This window comes from Notamacropus eugenii, chromosome 5, assembly GCF_028372415.1.
Source record: "Notamacropus eugenii isolate mMacEug1 chromosome 5, mMacEug1.pri_v2, whole genome shotgun sequence".
Taxonomy (NCBI): Eukaryota; Metazoa; Chordata; class Mammalia; order Diprotodontia; family Macropodidae; genus Notamacropus; species Notamacropus eugenii.
In genome coordinates this window covers 195,020,108-195,042,400 of record NC_092876.1, presented here as the reverse complement: position 1 = coordinate 195,042,400, position 22,293 = coordinate 195,020,108, and the positions used below count along the sequence as shown (strand labels likewise).

The following is a 22,293-nucleotide window of genomic DNA, read 5'->3' as shown; positions in this document are numbered from 1 at the left end:
TTGAACAGGATTATTTCTCTTGTTTAATCTTCCAAGGAATATTTTCTTATTAAAGAACCTGCAAGATGGTGCTTTCTTATACTGAGTCAAATGCTTTCTTGTAATTAACAAATAAGAAGTACTTGGAATATTCTCTGCATCTTTCAGTCACTTTTGAGATGTTAAAAATGTGGTATGTTGTTGAATATCATTTGTGAAAGTCTTCTTGTTCATTTGTATCAGATGTATCCAACTCTTCATGACATCTTTTGTGTTTTTCTTGGCAAAGATACTGGAGTGGTTTGCCATTTTGTTTTCTAGCTCATTTTACAGATGAGGAAAGTCATCTTTTCCTTCTCTTGCTCATTTTACAATTGAGGCAAACAAGGTTAAGTGACTTGCCCAGGATCACACAGGTAGTAAGTGTCTGAGGCTAGATTTGATCTTCTGACTCAGTATAATACTATACCCACTGGACCCTTAAGTTTGTTCCCTAATAGTACTCTCATCAAATTGTGTGCGTGTGTGTGTTTATATACACACATACAAACGTGTACAAAACTCTCATAAAGATGTTCTCCTTACCTTTATTCAGTATTAGCAAAGTCTGAGATTTTTCCCATGCTTTCCACATCTTCTCCTCTAGATACCTTTTAAATCAGTGCCCCCATCATTTTATCTCCTAGAATATTTTCAGTCTTCTCAATACATACCTGATTAATGTAGCTGCTTTTCCTGTCTTTGTTCTCTTTAGTGCCATTTGCATTTCTTTTAAAGTTCCTGAGGTTGGTGTTTTAGGATCCATATGTAGTGGTTTCACTATTTGATGGAAGAAACAGTTTGTTACAACCATTTTTACATATGTTTTCCATTTTCTTCTGTTACCATATTTTTCATTTGCATCTTTGAATGCCCATGGGGATGACTTTGCTTAATTGGACATATATTGCCAAGCTTTCTTTAGTTGGTTTTATTCTCTGCTGTTTTTTTCTGCTTTATAAAATCTTATTGCTCATAGTTTGTAGCAGCAAGCAGCGTGACACATCCAGGATGGTTTACTAGCACAGGTTCTTAGATCTGCTTTTCTAAAAGAAAAGCAACTTTTGAGGGGTCAGCAATCTTCTTTAATCACATATACCAACAGAGAAAATACAGGCAGAGAAGTAAAGACCAACAGAGAGGGCTTCTGATTGTCTGACCATAAGCAGTACATCACAGATCAACAGACAAATCCAACTATCTGACCATTATGTACATACATAGTTACGAGAGGGAAAAGCACCAACATTTGGGTTTTCAAATTGGGGATGCTCCTTAACGGCTACCCAGAGTCTCATCTGGCACACAAACCTTCTTCCAAAGAATAAGCCCCCAAAGCAAAACATCACCTCAGGGTACATGCACACTTTTCAGAACTTGAGGTCGCTCCTGACCCAATGCCTCATGAGAAATTAACAAAAGGTGTGGGCCTTCCTACAAAACAAGGCTCTGCTAATCAAACTCCCCTTGATGGGCTCTATCTGAGGCCTGTTAATGGGTGGGGAAGATCTTTAAATCATTAACATTACATAATTGTCTATCATCCTTCTTTGTAAGAATTTACAAATGAGTTTATATTTTTATCTCATAATGCCTTTGGCAGCCATTGTCCTCTCTCTCGTGAGGGGAGAGTAGGCTAGGCAATTGGGATTGGGTGATTTGCCCAGGGTCAAGCAGCTAGTAAGTGTTAAATGTCTGAGGCTAGATTTGAACTCAGATCCTCCTGACTTCAGGGCCAGTGCTGTAATCACTGTGCCACCTAGCTGCCCACGTCATTTTCTCTTTAGCAAGTAAGTCAGCTATTTGCTGACTAATGCTTTCTGGGTTTTAATGGTCTCATTGTAGAATTTAATTTAGTAATTTAGCTTTTAGGTAAAATTATTATTGATATTGAGGTGATTTCTGTTGTTCTTTTTCTATTTTAAATTTTCAGTAGCTTGTTTAAACAATTCAAGGTTGAATCTTCTTAATTATAGGTCACATCTTTTTCTCCTTACTATTCTTCATTTTTTATGAATTCTGAACTTGCTTTGAAAAATTGATGGTTTGATGTAGTTTAACTCAGGGATAATTCTCATGTTCATAATAAATATTTTCCTATCTGTTAAAATGTAGCAAGTGGATCCCTTTGTGACATTGTTTAGTGCTCATCATGTCCAGAACACCCTAATTCTTTTTTATTTTTATGAAAGTGTTCAGTTTCTATTGAATCATACTTTCCTTACCTCTACCTTTTATCACCATTTTGTTGAAGTCTCCAAATATCAATTATTGGAGCATATGTTGATTTGATTTGGACAGTCTTATCACGTTCTTAAGAATTTATCTACCATTTTCATACTAAACAACTTAGGCTGGTGCTTATGACTTGATTATTTTAAGTGTTAGTACAAAATTGTCAGAGTTAAAGGATATTTTTCTCCTTTCTGTTAACTATTATAAATAATTTTGAGCAATCTGTTTTGTAAGTGATGTTGTTTTGGAGGGTTTTGGAAAATATCTACTGTGTCTTTTTAAAAATATATCCTCAAATTAAATTTTTTCAGCAGAGGAAGTAAGATTGAAGGAATCTTAGATCCTAGGTCCTCTGAGAAAGCTAATGAACTGAAGTAGCACACCGTAATAGCAACACATAAATCTTCCAATTATAACCTAGTTATTTTCCAGAAATTTGTTTTTAAGTTTACTATTTGGAAAACATTTTCTTATAGCAACAATATCATAAATTGGTGATAAGATTCCTAGTCTGGGTCATAAATAACTGTTAGTTCTCATACTGCTATTGTTCAGTTAAGTTAAATATTGTTAAGTTAAATAGAATCATATGGTCTTCATTAGAAGACTTCTGAGACCATTTAATCTGACTCATAATTTGAGAATTCTTGGTAAAACATCTGCAACAAATAATCACTTTTTGCTTGAAGACTTCTAGTGAGGGGAAACCCACATATTGTCTTATGAGGCAACCTGCTATACTTTTGGACAATTCTAATTGTTAAGAAGTTTTTATTTATATCATACTAAAATCTATATTTTTGCAATTTTCCCAGTTATCTCCATTTCTTCCCTTTGGGCCCAAGCAGAATAAATCTAATCCTTTTTTTCACATGACTTCCCTTCAAACTCTACTGCAGAGAGTGCAACTCCAATGGACTGACTATGTTGTTCAAATGCCAAACATATGCTTGCGAAAGAGTATTTTATGGAGAACTCACACAGGGCAAGTGCTCACACGTGGTCAGAAAAAGTGATATAAGGACACTCTCAAGTTCTTTCTTAACGACTTTGGAATTAATTTGGTAACATGGGAGACGCTGGCACAGGACCGCCCAGTATAGTGTGCCCTCATTAGCGAAGGTGCTGTCCTCTATGAGCAAAGCAGAATTGAAGTAATTCAAAAGAAATGCAAAATGTGCAGATTTAGAGAATCCACCCCAAATATTCACATGGGCTATTTGTGCCCAACCTGTGGTAGAGCATTCTGATCTTTTATTGGTCTGATCAGCCAGAGTTGGACACTCTGTAACTTGACTCTAACATAGTGATATCGTTTTGGTCCTCTTTGAGAATGAAGGACAACACAACAACCAACCAACCCGTCAAAATGTCGAACACAACTATTGTGGCACCCCCCCTACCCCACCCCACAGTCTTCTTTAGTCAAGGGTAAACATCTTCATTTCCTAGAATATCATGTCTAGTAACGAACACAAGTTTTTATATGTGGACTAACCAGAGTCTAGCAGGACTACCACCTACTTTATGCTGTACACTGTGTTGACCTCCATGTAAGTTAAGATTGAATTAGTTCTTTTGGCTACCATATCCAGTTTTTTATTACATTTGAATTTCATTTGTTGTGACAGAAATTAAAGTAAAATGAAGCACAAAGTTCCAAGCATGTTCAGTTCGTTGATAAGGCTAAGTAGTTACCAATAAAAGGGGGCTTTAGCTTTTCAACATGCCAAAAGACCCAAATGAGGGCAGACAGATCATTTTTACAGACAAAAGGAACATCCAACACTAGAAGACAGCATCGTAGATGGGGAAAGCAATATAATTGGTTACAAAGTTGGAAGCATCATTGATGTGGGAGACAATATGATTGGTTGGACATTTGGAATGCAGGGCTAGCAGCAGCCCTCCTTCCATTTTGTCCCTATGGAAAATTCATTGGTGGTGTCCACCTGCATGTCTAGTTAGTGTCACAGCAATAACAGATCAGATTTGAAGGGCAGCCAGTGTTACAGAGATAATAGACCAGATTCTCTGGCATCCACCTGCATCCTTCAGGGCTAACAGATTTCCTTGACACAAGAACACAACAACAGTTATTAGGAAAACAACTCCTAAAACTCAGTTAACTTGGAGACAAAAGCTGAATTTCCGAATTTAACTCAGTGCAAAGAATCATGACTCAGGCAGAATACAAAATGTTGGCAGCGATACAGATTAGAATCAATTACAGAAATGGAGACAATATCAGTTTGATTTTCTCACACTAAAACTTTTAGGTACTCTCATATAAACTGCTGTATAATTACTTTTCCCTGTATTATACTGATGAAATAGATTCTTTGAACCTATTTGTTAGAACTTTGAATTTATTCTTGTTAAATTTCGAAATTTTGTCCAATTAGATTTGATAGTGTATGTTGATCTTTATGAATGCTTTGTTGTCCCTCCTACTTCTGTCACCTGCCATTCTTTTAAGCATGCCATCTATACCTTTATTCAAGTCATTGACAAAATAAACCGTTTAGGGACTGGGATAGCTCTCTGGGATACTTCACTAGAGATCTCCCTTTAAGTTGACGTTGACTTTGATACTTATTTAAGTCTAATGAGTCAGCCAATTCTGAATCCACTAAACTATTCTTATGTACCTCAAAACTATCTCTTGCCTACAAGGATAGGACAAAGGGCTTTGTGAGATGTGGTACCAAGATAGAGGCTTTTGTGGGCTAACCCCAAAACCTATCCCCACCTTCTTTTGACTTGTCTATCCAGTATTTTTATTACAAATGATAATTGCCAATAAGAAATGGCAGTTGGAGTGTAAAGAAAGTTGGAGAAGGGAGAGAATGGGACCTCAGTAGATGTAGTTAGTCCATGATATTCTAAGATCATTAGCATCTGGAAAGTGTGAAGTGGTAGCAGTTTCCTCAAGAGAATGAATGACTTTTATAAACTGTAATAACAACCCATAATTTTTTTTATAACACTCTAAGTTTAACAGACTACTGAATTGCTTGCGTACCGATCCCAAAATATAGCTATATATTTACTGAAATTAAGGTTTTGTAAAATGTACTGATTTACTAAAATGTCCCTGTGAGAATTGATTTATATGTAAGGGAATGTTTCTTGACAGATGAAAATCCTGGCATATTTAATGAGCTTCAGTTTTTTGTCATCTATTTTTATTAATTTGTTTTGTAGTTTTATTCATTTTATATAGTTTCAGTTAGAGAAATTCCTGCTTGTATCACATTTCCATCTTGTTTAGTAATTAAGGACACAATTAATGTTCTAGCATAGAATTATGATGTGACTGAGGGAGATGTGATTGAACTCTACAAAATTACAGAGAACATATGGGTATGAATTCTAGAATGAAATAATAAATTAGTTTCAGGTAAATTAATGGATGATTTATAGTGAATTTTAAAAACTGCTATATTATAAACTTAATTGCCATCAATAGAAACTCATATTGAAGCAATCAAAATAAAGTGTGTGATCTTACATAAAATTGTAGCGTTTAATGAGGTAGAAATAAATAATGAACAAAAAAAACCAAGCAGAAAGTGTGTTTTTCTGTTATAATCCTTCCAGGTGTCCCTGGAGTTCCAGTATGTCTGATTTTGTTTGTTCTTTCTTTCTTTCTTTCTTTCTTTCTTTTTTTTTTTTTTTGATTCTATTCACCTTGGCTTTGCATCATTTTGCCAAGATCTTTCTATATTTCTTTATATGAATGAATGAATGAGTAGGTGTTTGCTAAATTCCTGCAGTGTGCCAGGTACTGTGGTAAATGCTAGGAATACAGATTAGTTCCTGCTTTCAAGCAGTTTATATTCTGATAAAATGGTACATGACATATAGGGACCTGCCAGTCACAGGGACTGTTGGTTGAGCCATAGGGCAATAGATTGTCATGCCCTTTCTGGTAGTAATAGCCCCATTCATATCTTGACTATACAGTTTTGTAGCTTCACAACTGCCAGCAACCTCCTTACCCATTTCAGTCAGACTTTAGAATGTACGCTTTAGACATTGCCATCTCTTGTAATTGTGCTATCATCAAGGTGCTAAACTTAGAATTCTACTTTCTAATCATAACAGATAATCTTTCCGTCTTCATACTAAACCAATCCTTTGCTCTCATCATGACTTACAATATACTTCAATCCTTTTCTTATCTCTTAGTTCCTTTCCCTTCCTTCTGGCTCCCAGTCCTCTTCCCAAAACTTAGGCCCCTCCTGTCTTTATACCTTTCCTTGACCCTATGTTCTGTGGTGTTCCAGAGAAGACCACATTTTTATTATTATTCAGTTGACTGAAAGATAGAGGATACAGTATTTGACTGCATTTATTATTTGTTGACTGGAGAATGGAGGGGAAGTGTGTGTTTTGGTAGAACATTACCTTAAGAGCTAATTTCTAGTGTATCTCCCCTGTATGCATCAAAAGTACACAAGACTCTGAAAAATGTATTACTTTGTTTGACCAACTTCCCATTATTAATATCAGACAGGGCATAAACTAAGTAGATATGCTTGCTAGAAGTATTTGCAACTATAATATGAAGGGTCGATATCAATCAGAGTGAAAGCTTGATTTCCTACAGATGATGAGGTTCTGCTTAAGGATAACCTTATGCTTGTTGCTCTAATCTCCAGAACATTGCAGAACCACCTGGATGACATCCATACTTAGTATTTAAATACATGAATCTGTGATTTCATCAGTTTGCATGTACTCTCTAGTGATTTGATTGTATCAACTCATACGTGCTTGCCCATCCTGTGCAACTTTTGTCCATTCTCTCCCATGTTTTCACCAGAGGCTCACCCAACACATTGGGAGAGTTGCTCATTTTATTATTTTCTCTGTACCACTGGAGCAATTGTGTTACCTTCCTGTCATCCTCATCTAGTGACCAGTCCAAATTTTCTTCTATCAAATGTTTCCTACTTTATGTCTTTTACTATTGTTCTTTGAAATTCCTCATTGGTTATATGTTTCAGCTTTCTCATCTCCTCTCTGCATCAATCTATTGCCTTATATGATAATTATTTTCAAATCTGTGGACACTGAGTTTCATGTCTCATGGGCATAAAACAGCAATATAAGATCGATTTTTTTTTTTAATGGACTTGATTGTGTCAAACAGTAAAACACTGCAGAGCCTTCTGGAGGAGATCTATAACCATTCAAGTGAAGAATTTGACCTGACCACCAGTTCAGGAGAGACCAAGTGGATAAAGACTTTATGTTGCCCAGATAATGACTTGTAATTGGATGGTTAGCCTAATCAAACTTATGTATAAATGATGTAAGAGGGTACAAATGGATCATAATCTGGCTGTTCTATTAATCAGTTTTTAGAACTATGCCACTTAAGGCACTTAAATAGTGTGTACTCTTTGACCATTACTAGGCATGTACTTCAAAGAGGTAAAAGAAAGAAAAGGGAACCTTAAGTACACAAATATTTATAATAGAGTAAAGATCTGTAAACCTGTGGGGGAGGGGAAAGCTATCAGTTAAAGAATGGCTAAACAAAGTGTAGTGTGTTAACGTAATGGGTTATAGTTGTATTATAAAATTATAAAAAGATGGCTTGAGAGAAATTTGGGAAGACTTATGAACTGATACTGAGTGAAGTGAGCAGAACCAGAAAAAAATGATTTGTATAGTAAAATAACTTTGAAAGACTTGAAATTTGATCAGTGCTGCAACCATCCATTCTTCCAGAAAAGACTGATGAAGGATGCTACCCATCTCTTAACAAATCAGTGAAGGACATAAGATGCATGATAAGACACATTTTGGTACATGATCAATGTAGGAATTTATTTCTGTTTCTTTTTTTTCCAATTAATAAAGTTTTAGTTTTCAGCTTTCACTTCCGTTTTAAATTTTCTCCCTCCCCTCCTCCTCCCTAAGACAACATGCAATCTAATATAGGCTCTACTTATACATTCCTATTAAACATATTTTCACATTAGTCATGTAGTATAGAAGAATTAGAATGAATGGTAAAGGAAAACATAAAACAGCGAGATATTTCACATTGTCTTGTATTTTTTCATTCTTTAATTTCTTGATTTCTCATAAAGTCATTAGCTTTCATCTGCTCCATTCTAATTTTTAAAGAACTATTTTCTTCAGTGAGCTTTAGAACTTTCCTTTCCATTTGGCCAGTCCTGCTTTTTAAAGCATTCTTTTCCTCATTGGCTTTTTGGACCTCTTTTGCTATCTGGCCCAGCCCATTTCTAAAGGTGCCATTTTCCTCAGGCTCCCTTTGAGTCTCCCCTAGCAAGCCGCTGACCTGCCTTTCATGACTTTCTTGCATCGCTCTCATCTCTCCTCCCAAACCCTTCTCCACTTCTCCTACCCGACTTCCAGAATTCTCTTTGAGCTCCTCCATGGCCTGAGATGCTTGCATATTTCTTCTGGAGGCCTTGGATGTAGAAGACCTTGTTTTCCTCTGATTGCATGCTTTGCTCTTTCTCATCTGAAATGATGAAAGAAAATACCTTTTTACCAAGAAAGTAACCTTCTACAGTCTTATTTTTTTTCCCCCTTTTTGGGCATCTTCCCAGCCAGTTACTTGACCTTTGACTACTTTGTCAAGTGGAGGGTATACTACCCCAGACTTTAGAGGCCTTGTGCAGCTGTTCTCTGAGATATCTTTAGGGACCTATAAGTTCTCAGTTCCTCCAAAGTTGCACAATCAAGGCAGAGGATTTTACTCCTCTCCTAGCCTGTGCTCTGGTGAGTGAGCAGCCAGAGCTCTCGTTTCTGCCCTGGAACTGCAAGTAAGATTCTCTTTCCACAGCCAGCACCAGCTCTGCCACACCAACACTCTTCCTCACCCCAGGAACACCACCTAGGACTGAGACCCACCAGATCAGCTGCTCGATTCCCCCAAGGTCTTTAGGTGAAGGGCTTCCAAAGTGGACACTGCTGCTGCCCTGGAGGCAGGGCAGGGACCACACCACGCTCCCCTCTCACTCAGGTGAAAGCTTTCTTACTGACCTTTGAAGTTGTCTTTGGTGTTTGCGGGTTAAGAAATTTGGAAACTGAAACAACTACCCATGTTTCAGCACCCTGAAACCTGCTCAAATCTTCTCTGTGCACTGCCTACGCTGGGCTGTGCTCTGCTCTCAGCCCAGCACCATAGACCCTTCCTGTCGGCTTCTAGGCTGTCTTGGTCTGGAAATCTGTTTCACTCTGTCATTTTGTGGCTTCTGCTCCACTAGAATCTGTTTAGAGTTATTTTTTACAGGTATTTTAAGGGCTGTGCAGGGGAGAGCTAGAGCAGGTCAGCCCTTCTACTCTACCATCTTGACTCACCCTCTCCCTCCCCCTAGCAGAAAAACAAAACAAGAAAAGAAAATAGTCTGCTTCTCTCTATTCAAACTCCATATTTATCTTTTTCTAGATGTGGATGGCATTTTCCATCATGAGTCTTTTGGAATTGTTTTAGGTCATTTGCATTGCTGAGAAGAGCTAAGTCAGTCATTGAACACTGTGGCTGTTACTGTGCACAGTGTTCTCCTGGTTCTGCTCACTTCACCCAACAACAGTTCATATGTATTGCTAGATTTTTCTTAAATCTGCCTATTCATCATTTTTTATAGCACAGTAGTATTCCATTACATTCATATACCATAACTTGTTCAGCCATTCCCTAATTGATGGACATCCCCTCAATTTCCAGTTCTTTGCCACCACAAATTTGGGATGCAGCCTTAGAAGTGTTATTACTGGGTCAGAGGGTATGCACATTTTTATAGCCTTTTGGACATAGTTCCAAATTGCTCTCCAGAATGACTGGATCAGTTCACAACTCCACCAAAATTTTGCCTGACTATACATATTTGTTTCAGGGGTTTTGTTTTCTTTTGTTTTTATTTTCTTAACTGTTTGAAATGGAGAGGAGAGATAAAGATAGTGTAACCAAAAAACAAAGAAAGAAAAACAAAAAGGTCATTGAAGTATTTTTTTTTTAAATGCAAAGAACACAAACCAGGAAGCATTTCAGACACCTGGACAGATTTGAAAGCCACATTTTAAATATATTATGTAATTAAAAAACAAGCTGTACATAAACAGTGGCCTGCAGTTTCATGTATAGTTTTATACACTCTATATAGAAATGCCCATTTTATTTAGTGTTGTTTAAGCTCTAAAAATACACTTAAAAAAACAACAACCAAAAGACAAATGGACCCAGAATGGAATAGATGGAGGCTGAATTATCTTTCAAGAAATTGCAGAGCTCCTTTAAAAATTGAAGGCATTTCCCAGAAACATTGACTTATTTTTATTCTAGTATTGTTCCATGAGATTTACAGTTGGTCACCTGGACTATTGGGATAGTCTCATGATTAGTTTCCCTGCTTCAGGTCTGTCTCCCACCTATTCCATCTTCTTCACAGCTACCAAAATGATTTTCCTAGAGCACTGACACTACCGTATCACGAGTCCCTCCCTATTCATTAAGCTCCAGTGGTTTCCTGTTACCTCCAGGACTCAATACAAACTCTTTTGTTTGGCATTTAAAGCCCTTGTAACCTGAAGGCAACTGATTTTTCCAATCTTTGTGCCTGGAATACGTTCATTCCTTCATTATCTCTTGATTCTATAAATATCTAGTTTGCTTTAAAACCCACCTCCAACATCACTTTTACTAATTCCCCTAAGGAGCTGGAACTTAGCCCACCCCTATTAAATAATGTAAGCTTCTTGAGAGCAGGGACTGTTGATGAATTTATATTTTTAGTGCTTTGCATATGCAGGTGCTTAATAAATGCTTTTGTTTCATTTTAAATGAGGAAACTGGGGTCGATTTGAGTAACTTGCTTAGCCAGACATTTAATCATGTATTTATGATGCATTGAAATATCTTTTCAAGTTGCCCTGAACTTTTTATATAAATATTGTGGTTACTTAACTTTTTGAATTGTTTAGGTCTTTTTTTCTCCCAAGTGGCCCGAACAGTTTTTGAGGACAGAAACCATTTATTCTTTCATTGTTTCTCCTTCAATTTTCAATAACTTTGAATATAGGTAATATGCTTTGGAACTATTCCGGCAGGACCTTAGAAATCAAATAGTTCAGTTCCCCCATTTTAGAGATGAAGAATCTGAGAACACAGAGAGGTTTAGTTAGCTAAGGGGTGGGAGGGGAAAAGAATCTTAGATATATGGAAGTGATTTATGGGAAACTGAAAACAAATTAATTAAAAAAATAAAATTTAGGACTTAGAGAGTGGCCTAGGGCACTGAGAAGTCAAGTGACTTACTCAGGATCGTGTAGCCTGTAGATCAGAGATGGCATAGCAGTCTGTATGTTAATTTGGGTATTGTTATTTTTATTATTAAGTTCTACCATGAACAAAATGTTCCTCTCATTGTCTATATTTTCAGTAGTTTTATAATTTTGTGTATATTCAGTTGAGTGCCTTGGTAGATTGACTACCATACATTTCAAGCATTTTGTAGTTATTTTGAGTGGAATTTCTATTATTTCTTTCTGGTTTTTGTTGCTGTATGGAAAAGTTTACAACTTTTGCACTTTATATTGTATTCTGATACTCTGCTGTAGCTATGTCAGTTAGTTTCTTCTCTAATTCTCTGAAATTTTCAAAATAATCCATCCCACCAATCTTATAGATTTTTGTTTCTCCTTTTTTGATTATACCTTTATTTTTTCTCTTATTACTATTATTGATTTTCTAGAATGATGCCAAATCATAGTTGGGAGAGGGAGTTTTTCTTGTTTATCTTTTTCTTTTTTTCCCCTTGTTGAGAAAGGCCTAGTTTCTCTTGCAAATAATGCTGAGTTTTGGTTTGAGGTTCCTTGTGAACCATTTTTCTGTTTAGGTGCAACTTAGGTCAGTTTTCATTCATGGTGAAAACATCAGTGCTGACATGGTTGAGTTCCTCCACTATGTTAGTTTATTGGTTATTGAACAGGGCCCAATAGTTGGATTAATATTGTAGAGGGTTTAAAAACTATATGATTCTTAGTACCCTGTGACTCTCTTTTCTTCCATAATCATGTGTGTGTATGTGTGTATAGTAACTATAGAAGCATCAAGAGGGCTACACAGGACTGAGGATTGTTTTGTGTTTTTCCTTATTTCCATTTGGCCATGGTCAAAGTTTCATCACTTAGTGGCCAGACTAAAGTGAGATCAGCTGGTATATGTTTAGACTGGTTTTCTGACATCTGATTGGTCTCTTGTCAGGATCCTGTTTTTAAAAATTAATGATGATAATTGTTAGGGTATACTTAAGGAGGCTATTTTTATTACAAGTCTTTTTACTCTTTTTACTCAGTACTATTTTCATTGTTTTTCTCTCAGTTGTAGCACTCTTATGAATCTTACCTTTTTTTTCCTTAAAAACTTTTAAGGGAAAATGCATAGTTTTCTGTATAATGTGAAAGCAATCAAATCAGATGGTTCATTAGGAGTAGTTATCAATTTTCAGTTTTTTTTCAAAAGAACAACAGAAACATTCAGATCAGAAAAGTGCCTCTGGTGGGTTAGTTTATTTTGTATTTCATGTAAGCTCACTTTATTCTAAAATTCTATGTAATTATATCATTGTAAGTTCAAAGGTCTTGATTTCTAGAGATGACGATTACATTATCTTGGTAACATACCACATCATCTGAAGGTTTAAAATTTTTTTTCCCAATACTTAAACAATTTCCTTCTGATAACTTTGTGTCTCTGACAAATTTTGACACATTCATTTTCACATGTTTGATACTAGATGTTAAACAGCTAGAGGGTCTATGCCCTTCTTTCCTTCCCTTCTAAAACCTCAGGGGCACCCCATGCTCCTCCATTGGTTTATTTTTCTTTGGGAAATCTAAATGAACCCTCATTTTAAGTCTTAGGGATCTGCTTGAGAGAGTTATGTGATTGTTCATAAAACTAAAATCTGATTCACAGAATTGAAGAGATCAAGGGACTTCAGCTGCCATCTAGTTCAACACACAAACTCAGCAATCTCTATTATAACAACTGTTCATCAAGCTTCTGCTTAAAGGTTTCCAAGGAGAAGAATCTGCTAGCCATTCCACAGCTAATTAATAGGAAATTTTTCCTGATAGTCAGCTTTATTTTCTGTAGTTAGTATCCATTGCTCCTCATTCTGAGCTGTAAGGCTAAGCAGAAAAAGTCTGACCTTTCAATCCTGTAGGGACTTGAAAACTGTTACTATGTTGCTACAGTCTACTTTTCTCCATGCTGAGTATACTCTGTTCCTTCAACCAATGCTCATAATGCCATTAATTCAAGGTCCTTCACCATTCTTGTTGTCTTCTTCTGGACAGTCCATCTTGTCAATGTTTTTGTTAAACTATAATACCAAATACCCCTAGCAGTGATGAAACATGGATTTTTTTTCTAGTTCCTCTTAAACAAGAGGAGAAAGGGAGCAAGAAAGAAGATTCTCCTTACCTTTTATCCTTTACAGCAGAGAAAAGTGAATTCACTGTCCTTTAGACCCTTCCTCCAATTTGGCTACTGGTCTGCTTGGTATGATAGATGATACTGGCTATCCCAGGGGAAGCCTGGTTGTTTTCCCTTCCATTAAATAGTCTCTTCACTATTTCCTGGTGTCTGCTGCTGGCCCACACTACCTCTCCTTGGTGCTTTTCCTCTCTTCCAGTGCCCCAAACTTCCTGCTCCAGGTAAATTTCATTCCCTCTTCCATGCCACCCCCAACATTCCTGATTAAATGATCCCTTTCTCCAGAGAGCTATTAATTCCTCTAAGCTGATGGATAGGACTATATTTAAATATGATAATGACCAGTTCTTCATTAGGTTGAACAAACTCTGATCCTAACATCTTTTCTAAGCTTCTGGTGAGTTGTTTTGAGTTTGTGCAAGTAATTCTTTGCCTCCATCTTCAAATTGTTTGTATTTTTTTAATTTCTTTTTAAATTTTTAAAAACTTGTTTTCAGTTTTCAGCAATCACTTCTATAAGTTTTAAATTTTCTCCCCTTCCTTCCCCCTTCACTCCCCAAGATGGCATACAGTCTTATGGGTTTTGCATATACATTCTTACTAAACACATTTTCACATTAGTTATGTTGAATAGAAGAATTAAAACGAATGGGAGAAACTATGAGGAAAACCAAACCAAAACAGAAGATAACAAAAGAGAAAATAGTCTGCTTCATTCTGCATTCCAACTCTATAGTTCTTTTTTTGGATGTGGATGGTATTTTGCATAAGGAGACCTTTGAAAATGTTTTAGGTCCTTGCATTGCTGTGAAGGGCTAAGTCTATCAGGAATAGTCTTTACACCCTGTAGCTGTTACTGTGAAATGAGCAGAACCAGCATTATACAACAGCGTCAGTTCATGTAAGCCTTTCCAGGTTTTTCTAAAGCCTGCCTGTTCTTTGTTTCTTATAGCACAATATTATTCCATTACACTCACATGCCACAACTTGTTCAGCCATTCTCTAGTTGATGGGTATTCCTTTGATTTCCAATTCTTGTTGAGCACAAAATTCCCTTGATTTCCAGGTCTCGGTCACCACAAAAAGAGTTGCTGTAAATATTTTTGTCCATGGGGATCCTTTTCCCATTTTTATGATCTCTTTGGGATACAACCTTAGAAGTGATATTGCAAGGTGAAAGGGGAGGCACATTTTTATAGCCCTTTGTGCATACTTCCAAATTGCTCTCCAGAATGGTTGGATCAACTCACAGCTCTACCAACAATGAAATTAGTGTTCCAACTCTCCCACATCTTCTCCAACATTTATCATCTTTCTGTTTTGTCATGTTAGCCAATCTGATGGGTATGATGTGGTACCTCAGAGTTTTTTTGATTTGCATCTCTTATCAGTAGCGATTTGGAGCATTTATTCATATGACTATAGATATCTTTAATTTCTTCCTCTGAAAGCTGCCTGTTCATATCCTTTGACTATTTATCAATTGGGGAATGACTTGTATTCCTGTAAATTTGACTCAGTTCTTTATATATTTTAGAAATGAGCTGTTTATCACAGATAGTAGTTGTAAAAATTCTTTCTCACTTTTCTGCTTCTCTCCTAATCTTGGTTGCATGGGCTTTGTTTGAACAAAAAACTTTTCAATTTAATGTAATCAGAATTATTCATTTTTCATTTCATAATGTTCTCTATCTCCTCTTTGGTCATAAATTTCTCCATTCTCCATATATCTGACAAGTACACTATCCCTTGCTCCCCTAATTATCGTGTACCCATTTGGACTTTATTCTTGTGTATGGTGTCGGGCATTGATCTATGCCCAGTTTAGCCCACGCTATTATCCAGTTTTCCCAGCAGTTTTTGTCAAGCAGTGAATTCTTATCCCAGAAGCTGGAGTCCTTGGGTTTATCAAACAGTGGACTGCTGTAATCATTAACTACTCTGTCTTGTGTACCTAAACTATTCCACTGGTCTACCCCTCTATTTCTTAGCTAGTACCAAGTGGTTTTGATGATTGATGCTTTATAATAGAATTTGAGATCTGGTATGGCTAGGGTTAGAATCGCCTTCCTTAGCATTTCTGTTCATTAATTCCCTTGATATTCTGGACATATTTTTGGATATTTTGTTCTTCCAGATGAATTTGGTATTATTTTTTCTAGCTCTAGAAAATAATTTTCTGGTAGTTTGATTGGTATGGCACTGGGTATGTAAATTAATTTAGGTAGAATATCATTTTTATTATATTAGCTCGGCCTACCCATGAGCAACTGATGTTTTTCCAGTTACTTAGATCTGACTTCATTTGCGTGAAAAGTGTTTTGTAATTGTATTCACATAGTCCCTGGGTTTGTTTTGGCTGGTAGACTCTCAAATATTTCATAGTGTCTACAGTAACTTTAAATAGAATTTCTCTTTCTTTCTCTTGCTGTTGGGCTTTGTTAGTAATATATGGAAATGCAGATGATTTATGTGAGTTTATTTTGTTTCCTGTAATTTTGCCAATGTTGTTTATTATTTCAAATAGCTCTTTACTTGATTCTCTAGGACTCTCTAAGTATATCATCATATCATATGCAAAGAGTGATAACTTAGTTTCTTTTTTGCCAAATCTAATTCTTTCAATTTCTTTTTCTTCTCTTGTTGCTAAAGCTAATATTTCTAGTACCATGTTAAATAACAGTGGTGATAATGAACATCCTTGTTTCACCCCTGATCTTATTGGAAATGCATCTAGCTTGTCCCCATTACATATAATGCTTGCTGATGGTTTTAGATAGATACTACTTATTATTTTAAGGAAGGCTTCATTTATTCCTATGTTCTCCAGGGTTTTCAATAAGAATGGATATTGTATTTTGTCAAAAGCTTTTTCTGCATCTATTGAGATAATCATATGGTTTCTGTTAGTTTTGTTGTTGATATGATCAATTATGCTGATAGTTTTTCTAATGTTGAACCAGTCCTGCATTCCTATATAAATCCTGTCTGATCATAATGTGTTATTCTTGTGATAACTTGCTGTAATCTTTTTGCTAATACCTTATTTAAAATTTTTGCATCTATATTCGTTTGGGAAATTGGTTTATAATTTTCTTTTTCAGTTTTGGCTCTTTCCTGGTTAGATATCAGAACCATATTTATATCGTAAAAAGAATATGGTAGGACTCCTTCTTTACCAGTTTCCCCAAATAGTCTCTGTAGTATTAGAATTAACTGTTTTTTAAATATTTGATAGAATCCACTTGTAAATACATCTGGTTCTGGAAATTTTTTCCTAGGGAGTTCATTGATGGCTTGTTTAATTTCTTTTTCTGAGATGGAGCTATTTAAGTATTTTACTTCCTCTTTTGTTAATCTGGGCAATTTATATTTTTAAAGTATCCATCCTTCTCACTTAGGTTGTCAAATTTATGGGCATACAGTTGGGCAAAGTAATTTCTAATTATTGTTTTAATTTTCTCCTCATTGGAGGTAAGTTCATTTTTACATTGATAATTTGGTTTTCTTCTTTTTTTAAATCAAATTGACCAAAGTCTTAATTTTATTGGTTTTTTCCTAAAAGCAAGCCTTAGTTTTATTTATTAGTTGGATAGTTTTCTTAATTTCAATTTTATTCTCTACTTTTGTTTTCCCGTATTTCTAATTTGGTATTTAATTGGGGATTTTCAGTTTGTTCTTTTTCAAGGTTTTTCAGCTGCATGCCCGATTAATTGATCTCCTCTTTCTCTGTTTTATTCATGTAGGCATTTAATGATATAAAATTTCCCCTAAAAACTGCTTTTCCAGCATCCTATAAGTTTGATAGATTGTCTCACTTATCATTTTTCTTGAATGAAGTTATTGATTGTTTCTGTGATTTGTTGTTTAACCCACTCATTCTTTAGAATTAGATTATTTAGTTTCCAGTTAATTTTTATTCTATCTTTCCATGGCCCCTTATTATATATAATCTTTTTTTGCAATTTGATCTGAGGATACATTGACTATCTCTCCCTTTTTTCACTGGGTTGTGAGGTTTTTATGCCATAGTACATGGTCAGTTTTTGTGTATGTGCCATGTACCGCTGAGAAAAAGGTATATTTATTTCTATCCACATTCTTTTTTCTCCAGAGGTCTATCATATATGCCTTATTCAGAATTCTATTCACCTCCTTAACTTCTTTCTTGTTTATTTTGAGGTTAGATTTATCAAGTTCACAGCTGGGAGGAGGTTGAGTTCCCCCACTAGTATAGTTTTGCTGTCTGTTTCTTCCTGTAACTACCTTAACCTCTCCTCTAAGAATTTGGATGCTATGCCACTTGGTGGATATATGTTTAGTAATAATATTACTTCATTGTCTATGGTGGCTTTTTTAGCAGGATGTAAGTTTCCTTCCTTATCCCTTTTAATTAGATGTATTTTTGCTTTTGCTTTGTATGAGATTAGCATTGCTTCCTTTGCTGTTTTTACTTCAGCTGAAGCATAATATATTCTACTTCAACCTTTTCCCTTTACCCTCTGTGTATTCCCCCTTTTCAAATGTGTTTTTATAAACTGTATATTGTAGGATTATGTTTTTTAATCCATTCTGTTATCCACCTCCATTTTTTGGGAAAGTTCATTCCATTTACATTCACAGTTATGATTACTGTCTGTGTCTTTCTCTCCATCCTATTTGTCCCTGTTTATGCTTTTGTTTCTCCCTTTTCCCTTCCCTTCCTCGATAGTTTTATTTTTGGCCACTACCTCCCTTAATCGTACCTCCCTTCTCTCAGCCCCCTTCCTTTTTATTTCCCTTTTCCCTTACCATTTCTTCCCTTCCTTTTAAACCCCCTCCTTCTTATCATCTACTTCTAAACTGGAATAATATGAGATTATTTCCCATACTCTTTCTCATTACTTGCAGCTTAGTGTGTTCTTTTCTCTTCTTTACTTTAAGATAATCAAAACATACGTAAAACCACTCCCAGAGTATCTGTGTCTATGACCCCTGATGATAATAGGATTGTTTTTCTCATTCTTATTTTTCCATTTTTTTCCATTCATAGTTCTCATTTCATTTAAGAAAACATTTTTCATTCTTTTTTTTTTTTTAACTCCATCTTCTATGGGAATTATAGCTGAACTTGTGTCCAAGTTGTTGAGTTTTTTCTTCTAGATGTTTTCAAGTCATTTTCTTCTTTCAGGTTTGTGTCTTGAGTATCCCTTGTCACCGTGATATCACCATAACATAGTTCTTTACGTTGGAATCTCCGGTTTTGTTTGCTCATTCTTCCAGCCTTACTTTCTGACATGAGACTTTTTTGTCAGGGCTAGTCTCTGGACTTCTGAAAAGAATATCTGGGCTATTCTTGATCCTATTTTGTGTCCCCTTAGGTTCTGCTGCTGTACTTATCAGTATAAAATCAGGACACTTTACAGTTTTAAACTTAGTAACAGGATTTAAATGAAATTAAGTAAGCAAGTCAAGCCCTTCCTTGAAACAAATGTCTAGTTAAAGAAAATAAGCATATTTCTAAAAATGCACTTTTCATACCTTTAATCTGTTGCAACTGTTAACAGGTGGGGAGACATGCTTCATCAGAAGTCATGATTGGTCATTCCACTGATCAAAGTTATGAAATCTTGTTTAAAACTTTTTTTTTTTATATTATGGGGTCTATTACATAAATTGTTTTCTTGACTTTCTACATTTTATTCTATATTAATTCTTATATATATCTTCTTAGATTTCTCTTAATCAGTCATATTCTTCATTTTTTATAATATAATAATATTCCATTACATTCATATGCCAAAATTTCTTCAGCTACTCCCTAATTAGTAGGTTCCTACTTTGTAGTACTTTACTAAAATTAAAATGCTGTTATAAATATTTTTCTACATAGAATGTTTTTCCTCTGTCTCTAAACTCTGGAGTATATGCCTAGTGGTATTACCGAGTCAAAGGATGTGCATATTTTTGTGACTTGTTGAGTATAATTTCAAGTTGCTTTCTGGAGTGATTGCGCTAGTTTGTAGTCTCAAGAATTCACTGGTGTGCTTGTACTCTTACTGTCCCTCAAACAACTGACCTTTTCCTCTTTTGTCATTTTTGCCAGTCTGTATATGAGTTGTATTGCTTCCCTCTTGCAGTAACTTCCTAGGATTGGTAAAGAAATTGAAAGGTCATCTTATTATTAGAAATGAACTACTACCCTTAACAGTATATATGTTAAAGGCTTTGATAATTCTCTATAGAATAAGTATTTGTTGAATTAAATTGAGTAAACACAAGATTTTGAATATAACCATGGTTGGACTGTTAGGAATTTTGAAAAATGATGGAAAAAAAATCTTATAAATGACTTTATTATATCAGTCCAAATAAAGCTTGTACTTTTTTCTACTCTAGCTAGTGTAAATCTTAAATAGAGCCTTATCAATGTTTTTCAGTGTATGACTATATTTTTGTCATTTCAAAATTATGGGGGGTAGCCTGTAATCATAACTATTATGTAGACTAGTATGCTTTTTTTCTTTTTTTGGCAATCCTTTATTTTCTTGAAATAAATGATTTTTAAAAAATATTTACCTTTAAGAGGTATAATTGATTTCCTTTGCTGGCATGTTATTGGCTAAAGGTTTTGTGAAAACATTTGTAAATACTAAGATTTTTGCTTTTCATTTTATAGGGCGCCAATGCCTCGGCTTTAGAGAAAGAGATTGGTCCAGAACAGTTTCCAGTCAATGAACACTATTTTGGATTAGTCAATGTAAGTTTCCTATGATAATTTTCATAAGTAACCTAATTGCATATGTGGTTTGAAAAATATGATGAATGACAACATATAATTGAAACCAGTTGTTCATTTGCATTTTTTAGAATTTAATTGCATAAGAGGTTTGATTTAGAATTATTTTGACTTAAAAGAGGAAATGGCAGATTCTTATAAGGACAGGCATTGAAAATTAGAATAATTTTTGATATTCAGTGTTCTAAGTATTGGGAATGCAAAGAAAGGAAAACTATCTCTTGCCTTTAGGGAGCTAACCTTCCTCACCTCCTTTTTTTTCTGTAATGCTTATTCATTTATTCTTTTTAGAGTTAATCAAATTGTATTTTCTTTTTTCCTCTTTAATTACATGTAAAAATATTTAACATTAGCTTTCGAAAAATTTCATTTCCAGGTTCTCTCCCTCTTTCTTCTCCACCCTCCTTAAGAAGCCTAGCAATTTGATGTAGGTCATACATATGCAGTCATGCAATATATATTTCCATATTAGCCATGTTGGAAAAGAAAACATAGACCAAAAAAAAAAAAACCCTAAGAAAAATAAAGAAAATATTCATCAGTCTGCATTCAGGCTCTATTAGATCTTTCTCTGGAGGTGAAGTCATTAAGTCATTCAGAATTGTCTTGGATCATTGTATTACTGAGAGTAGCCAAGGTATTCACAGTTGTTTATTGTAAAGAGTTCTGGTTCTGTTCATTTCACTCTACATCAGTTCATGTAAGTCTTTCCAGGTTTTTCTGAAAGCATTAACATTTCTTACAGAATAGAAGTATTCTGTCATAGTCATATACTACAACTTGTTCAGCCATTCCCCAGTTGATGGGCATTCCCTTGATTTCCAATTCTTTGCCACCACAAAAAGAGGTACTATAAATATTTTTTACATTAGATATTTTTCCTTTTTCTTTGATCTCTTTTGAGATACAGACCTAGTGGTGGTATTATTAGATTGAAAGGGTATACTCCAGAATGGTTGGATCAGTTCACAGCTCTATCATCAATGCATTAATATTGCAATTTTTCCAGATCCCCTCCACCATTTGTAATTTCTGTCATATTAGTCATTCTGATACATGTAAGGCAATATGTCAGTTTTAATTTGCATTTGTCTAATATCTAATCAATAGTGATTTAGAGCATTTTTTCATGACTACTTTAGTAGTAGTCATATGATAGCTTTGATTTCTTCATCTGAAAACTTTCCTGTGACCATTTATCTATTTGGAAATGACTTATAAGCTTGTAAATTTGACTCAGTTCTCATATATTTGAGAAATAAGGCCTTCATCAGAAAAACTTGTAAAAAAATTTCCCTGCTTTCCTTCTTTCTTGGCTGCATTAGTTTTTGGTTGTGTAAAAAATTTTAATATAATGTAATCAGAATTATTCATTTTACATCCTGTAATACTCTTTCTCTTGTGTTGTCATAAATTCTTCACTTACCCATAGATCTGACAGATAAAATTTTTCATGTTTCTCAGATTTGATCATGATGTCACCCTTTATATCTAAATCATGGTCCCATTTTGATTTGGTATATGGTATGAGATGTTGCTCCATTTTTCTGCCAAACTGCTTTCTAATTTTCCCAGAAATTTTTGTCAAAAAGTTCTTGTCTCAAAAACTTGGCTCTTTGGGTTTATCAAACATTATATTACTATGGTCACTTACTACTGTGTATTGTGTGCCTAATCTATTCCACCTGTCCACTACACTGTTTCTCAGTCAGTACCAGATTGTTTTGATGATTACCACTTTGTAATACAGTTTGAGTTCTGGTACTGCTAGACT

At 35.1% G+C, this 22,293-nt stretch overlaps 1 protein-coding gene across 3 annotated transcripts in view; it reads left to right on the top strand.

The window, feature by feature from the left end:
* The window catches only part of USP12 (ubiquitin specific peptidase 12), a 227,723-nt gene that overhangs the window by 126,457 nt on the left and 78,973 nt on the right, over positions 1-22,293 (top strand). For all 3 annotated transcript variants that reach the window (XM_072611783.1, XM_072611781.1, XM_072611780.1), the window contains exon 2: positions 20,400-20,480. Coding sequence is in view for 1 of the 3 variants with exons in the window: in XM_072611780.1 (XP_072467881.1) it covers positions 20,400-20,480 (81 nt within the window). In the remaining 2 variants the exon portion in view is untranslated. The remainder of the gene's footprint in view (positions 1-20,399; positions 20,481-22,293) is intronic.